Source organism: Poecilia latipinna, unplaced genomic scaffold (assembly GCF_001443285.1).
Source record: "Poecilia latipinna isolate Pla-1442-1.1 unplaced genomic scaffold, P_latipinna-1.0 Scaffold769, whole genome shotgun sequence".
Lineage (NCBI taxonomy): Eukaryota > Metazoa > Chordata > Actinopteri > Cyprinodontiformes > Poeciliidae > Poecilia > Poecilia latipinna.
The window spans coordinates 85567-91685 of NW_015113385.1; the positions used below are offsets into that span (position 1 = coordinate 85567).

The 6119-nt window shown below is 41.3% G+C and overlaps 1 protein-coding gene across 1 annotated transcript in view; it reads left to right on the forward strand.

Annotated features, from left to right (window-relative positions):
* Positions 1–222: 222 nt before the first annotated feature.
* Positions 223–6119, forward strand: part of kiaa0232 (KIAA0232 ortholog) — a 20305-nt gene continuing 14408 nt past the window's right edge. Inside the window, exons 1-4 of the mRNA XM_015046194.1 lie at positions 223–535; positions 2970–3081; positions 3172–3543; positions 3653–3793. Of these exons, the coding sequence (XP_014901680.1) occupies positions 3319–3543; positions 3653–3793 (366 nt within the window). The 5' untranslated portion in view covers positions 223–535; positions 2970–3081; positions 3172–3318. The remainder of the gene's footprint in view (positions 536–2969; positions 3082–3171; positions 3544–3652; positions 3794–6119) is intronic.

The window sequence follows — 6119 nt, forward strand, 5'->3', positions numbered from 1 at the left end:
GTAGATAAAATAATCCAATTGTAAATTTGTGAATATCAACATTGGTCACAATGATTGAAGTATTTATTGTACAGCTCAATCTCTGCATTCAGTATTGCTCAGTGCCTTTCAATTTCAATTTGTGTGAGAGCAAACTGTGGGAGTACTAGTTGGACTTCTGATGCAATACTTCAGGCGGAGGAATCAAACCTACCGCAGCGGGACGGTAGAGGTTTGCCTTGTTGCCTAGATACGAACGCGGAGGGTGGCGCATTCAATAGTCGTATGTGAATGAAACTGGCTCGTTGACGGTGGACATTGTGGTTCCGCGTATCCCCTGTCATCGACGAATGACCTTCCTGGACGGGAGCCCGAATGTCGCCGGTTTCGCTAGCGCTCTGGTGAAGAAGCGCTAGATGCGAAAACAGCGCCATTTCTGTCGGCGTCCATGATACGCGCTGCTACCGCAGCAGATTCCAGAGCTCGAGCTCGGAACGGCAGCGGGAGAGAACTAGCCGCTCCCCTTTCGCTGCTTCTTCACTTCAGGCCACGGCAGGTGAGTAAACCGTCTCCGGTGGTGTTCTTTACATGTTGAGCTTCTCTTGCTCCCGCTTGGTGAATAATATTAAGTTTGTTAACTCCTTCGCCTTATGACGATATGGCGCACATTTGTTGAGGGGAAAAAACGTCTGACAGTCCTCTGGTACCGTGCAGCCGCTGTTCCTCCCCCTCGGTCACAACAACAAGCGTAGCTACGTGAAAGCTAACGTTAGCTTTCAAATGGTTCCAGCCTTTTTGGACACATTTATTTCTATTGTTGGCATTTAGATATTTAAAGCCCGGTACTTTTCGACTGCAAATTCGGCCTAATTGGCGTATTTATGTTTGTCGTCATTTTAATGGAAAGCCGTAAAAGCAGTATAACGCCACCACTGAGCGCAACCTCCCTTCACCTGCCTGTAACAAAGTGTTCTGTTCTTAATGGCAAGCATACGGCAACAGCGTCATTAACCGCAAACGCCTAAAAGTATTTTGGGGTAATATACATATGTCATATGATTAAAAGAGAGATAAGTTCGTGACAGAATACGTGGAGCTGCAGGTAGCTAACTTGGCTAACATGAGCTAAAGGTCGGTGGTCCAGCTAACCTTGCGGTTTGACTGCAAAGCGACCTAAATATCGCCATTTAATAACAGAAGTCACTATCGCCGTGTGTTTGTTAAATAGCTGTACTGTTACCTAATGTTGTTCCAACTAGTTACGGAGCTTGCCTTAACACAGCGCAGTATTGTTTTTGCTACAAACTGCAGGTATGTAACGCCATGTACAGCTGAAACCTTTTAAAATTATTATTGTAGTGTTATTTCATCTTAGCTTCTCATGCTTCGCACGTTTGTTTGCGAAAACTTATAAATTATGAAGCGTCTTGGGAAAGATTTTATTCTAATTAAGTGCATGTTGTATACAGAGAACGGCCGTAAGGGTAAGTTTGACTTGCTGAATGAAGTTAGTATGTTGACAGCGCAGACAGAAACTGGCAGCCGGGGCTAATGCGCGTACAAGAGAACTGCTGGCTTCTAGACAACGGTCAGCCATATTTAGAAACCGCCGTACCGGCCGGGCTCGTTAACCTCTCAGCTGTTCTCTCTCAGTGTGCCTGTGACTCAGTGTTATTGTGCATAAGGGTGCGGATCGCTCAAGTCGTGTGGTAGCGCACAGCAAAGCTCCTTATCTTGCCCTTTTGACGTCTCCAACGGGTGACTCTGTATATGCCACCGCTGAATGACGCCCGGATCAGCCAATCAAATCTCCACAGCCTCCATTTGCTCGTCACGTCGTCGGTGTCCGAACCCGCAGTTTCACCATCTGAAACGCATGCTTTCTGTATTCCCTGCCCACTTCCACCACTTTCTCTCTCCACCCCCAGCCATCAAAAGTGGCTCACAGCGGCGGCGGCGATCCAGGACAACGCGTTTTGCCATGCTCTTTACTGTTTTTGAGAATGGATATAAGTCGAAGTAAACGTGTTCGAGGATTATTCTTATTCTTTTTTTTTTTTACTTTAATTCATGAATTTCAAAACAGACCTCGCTGAAACTGTTTTCATCTTCGAGTAAGCACAGGCTAGCGTGGGACTTCAACATTATTTACGGACAAGTTATATCATAATCAAAAAATATTTCTATTATTACTGTCATAATAATGGTCTCTGTAGCATAAATTTATTATATTAGCTGGATATAATTTTTTTTTGCCTTCATTTATATTTCCGATTTTTTTTTTTTAAGTTTAATGAGCTCATTCTGATTTTATCCGAGTTCATATTTTAAAGGACTAATAAAGGAGATTCTGGAGGAGCCTTGAAGGGCATATTAGTTTTAAATCTAGTAGAAAATGAAGGGATCAACCAATTTAAGCAACCAATTTTGTCTCTAACCTCAAATATTGCACCAAAGTGCTGTCAATTGATTCATCGTTGTCACAGTAAATTCCTATTCATGATGTTTAAAAATCAAACCCACAACTGTCCTTATTATCAGTGATTGATAGTTTTACTATTTTCTCCATTATTTGTTCAATGAAAGCATCAGTAAATACCAATAAATTTGAAAATCCATTTACCGTGTGCAGCTTGGTGAAACAAATCCCACGTCTTTGTGACTGGTGTCCTAAAGAAGTGCACTGCAAACTAGAATGTTTTTCCAAATCTCTATTTGAGGTTGTGGGGCTATATTTGCTGTGACTCACAGTCATACAGTTGCATAAAAAAGAAGTAATAAACAATAAATAGCTGTTATTGTCACTTTTATCATGACTGGGAAGTATTGTGATAAAACTTTAAGTCCGTATCGCCCAGTCCTATAATCACTCGCATTTCAACCGTAAACTGTGAAGATGTTTTCTCGATACCTGAAAAGTTTGAGATGTAAATATGCTGCATTTTCCTTATTCTGCATAAAAACTCACACAGGCTGGTTTTGTGTTCCAGATCGTGCCGGTGCAGTAAGACTCAGTCCCACCATGAACCTCTCTGCCTGAGACAGAAACACGTCTTGTGTTTTGCTCAGCGGCCGGGAGCTTTCAGCAGCCATGCCTTGCCAGTAAAATCACCTTTCCTTTTTTATTTTATTTTCTTTTTTCTTTTGCTTAAAGCAATTTAAAAAAAACATCCTACATGCCTCCCCATGTAGAGCCCCTTAAGTACATCCTGCTGGAGTGACGCCCCACCCCCACCCTCACCTCATCGTCCAGATCGGCTCCGCCTCGTCCCATTTCGCCTTCACTAGCTTCCCGCCATGAGGCTGCTCTGCCTGAAGATGGCCTACACCTGAGGTCCCATGCGTCCTGTGAGCACCGATTCAGACGGTCCTGCTCCTCCTGAGAACCTCTCTTGCCCCTTCCCCCTGCCCGCTTCAGAGATGTCCTTGCTCCAGTCGCTGGGGCCGGTGCAGAGCTGGCTCGGCCAGGAGCTCGAGAAGTGTGGGATCGACGCCATGATCTACACCCGCTACGTCCTGAGCCTTCTCCTGCACGACAGCTATGACTACGACCTGCAGGACCAGGTGAGCTCTCATTCAACCAAAGAAGAGAAACCCTAAAAGTCATTGTTTCTGTTTTTGAATGGTCACATAAGCGATTTTTATTGTTCTTTCTTTTTTTTTCTTTTTCTAGGAGAATGACATCTTCCTGGGATGGGAGAAAGGAGCCGGGAAGAAGTGGGGCAAGGGCAAGAAGAAAGGAGGGACCGACCTGAGTCTAGAGGAGATAAAGAAGCAAGCCGCCGTGCAATGCCTTCGCTCTGCATCTGATGAAGTAAGCTCTGTTTTACGCAGAGGTTGAAATCCTGTGGTTATCAGCTGCAGTTAGTCAACTTGGGTGTTAAGCTTCTGAAATGTTTGAAATAATCTCTAATCTTGGTTGAGGGAAATCCTCACTGAACTCCGCCTTTAGCAATGACCTAACCTGCTATTAAAAACTGCTTTTTATGTTTTCAAGTATTCACACCCCTGTAACATTTTCATATTTTATGTTATAAAAATAGACCTGCAGAAAATAGTGTGCAGTTGTGCAGTGGAACGAAGCTTTCAGTTTTTTAGTAAAAAAAAACAAACCAGAAGACTTATGTGGGTGTGCTTTATTATTTTACCCTATTTACTCTGACGAATAAAATCCATTGCACCTTTAAAACTCAGACACTATATAAGCAGTCAATCTTTTGTGTGATTTGAAGTCAGTTTGGGTACAGATGTGCTTTGTTGGAGGATATTAATGAACAAATAGCAAAATAATGACCAAGGAACCGAAAAGGATAAGTGTAGGGTTAGTGTAAAGCAGGCATCTGCAACCTTTTCCCCCGCTGCTACAAAATAAAACTCGCCTAGAGCTGCAAAAATGTTCCATACATGTGCTACATAAATGTTTTAACAACATTAAGCTAAAATTTATTTCTGTTTTCAGATTTTGGAATAAAATTAACCAACTATTACAAGAGGGGAGAAAAACAATTTTGTAGAATATGAGCCTTTTCTATAAATGTACATTATGAAGAAAGATAAGTAGCATAGTTTGAAGCTAGTTACTTTTAAAATTCTGCCGTAGATATTAAAAGCAGGTTTTGCACAAGAGCTTATGGATAGATCTTAAAATGACAATTTCTTTTTGCATCCATAATTAAAAAATATATTTTTTTTTCTTTTTGTAAGAGTCACAGAGAAGGGGCCAAAAATTCCAAAAATTAGAAAAAAATGTTTAAAAAAGTAACTAAAAATAAATGACAATAAAAAAAGTTTATAAAAACATAATAAATTAAGTACTAATAAAAAAAATATTGAATTAAAGCTGAGTATAAATGAGAGATTTAAATAAACATAAATAAAGCCATAAATATTCCCGCCCCGCTTCAGGATTATGCAAGTTTTGTGTGGATTCCACATAAAATTCACTCTGGTCTCTGTTCACACTGACAAAAACCCTCAAAATTTGAAATGAACACGTTTACTAGGCACTGTGTGCTTTAAGAATCAACTATATTGGTCATTGTTATTTAGGTGAAGTCAGGCGAATGTTGATTGCATGAGACACAACAGCAATGAACAAAGCTGGGTCAAAGCGGGAAGCCAGAGTATTGAAAAAGGGAAGAAAATGCATCGTCACCTTATTTGGGCAGGTGGCCGTAGCTTTTCTCATCATCAGATCAGCACTCCAGCTTTCACCAAGCATAAAGCCACACTGTCCTGCGTTTTATAATTAATGAAGACCAGAAGGAACAGAAGAAAACATTTAGTACAACCTGGCAGAAAAACGCACTTCTGTTTCTGTGTAAAAAGGAAACGGAAATATTGTTTTCTTCCATGACTAAACGGCAGTTTGCTTTAGTCGACGCAACATGAAAAGGTGGAGAGAAAGATCTGCAACACGGGAGCGGTGTCATGCTCCTCTCTGGGGGCCGGACTCTGTGCTCTGTATTCTTAAGCAGTAAGCGCTGCATGTGATTGCAGCAAAGCCGGCCGGCTGTCAGCTGACCGGCATTAGCAGCTATGCAGGAGGAAATAAAAGGACTGGAGCAAAGCGCTACAGCAACACTTTCTATTTCGGACCAGACCGGAGTGCAGCAGGAATCGGTCAGGTTGGAAACAAGAGCAGCTGTTTTGTGGTTTTTCTTGATTACAAACCCTAAGTTTGTAAATGAAGTAATTCATGTTGTGTCGCTTAATTTAAGAAGGCAGTAAATTACAAAGATGTGTTTGCAGTAAATGTTGGCTGATGAAAGCAGTGCATGAAACTCACTGTTCTGCTGCTTTCTTTATTTTTGGAAGGATGTATGCGCTCCTGTTTAATGAACATGCCTATGGTGTCACAAATCAGCTGGCTGCAGTTGTAGCTGCTGGCCTTTATTTACTTTGTTAGTACAAGCATTCTTTCCTCAACATTAGTCATCTTATCTGATTTGACTGAAAAAAACAAGCTGATTGGCCTGTCTGTGCTGAATGTAGAGTACTCAAATTTCGAACTCGGTACTGATGGTAAGAAAAATAATCAATGCTAATTTTGATATCGCTGCAACGTTTTATGGAAGCACATAGTTCTTTCTAGTTAAGAGAAAAAAAATTATTTAATTACAATATGAGAATATTTTAAC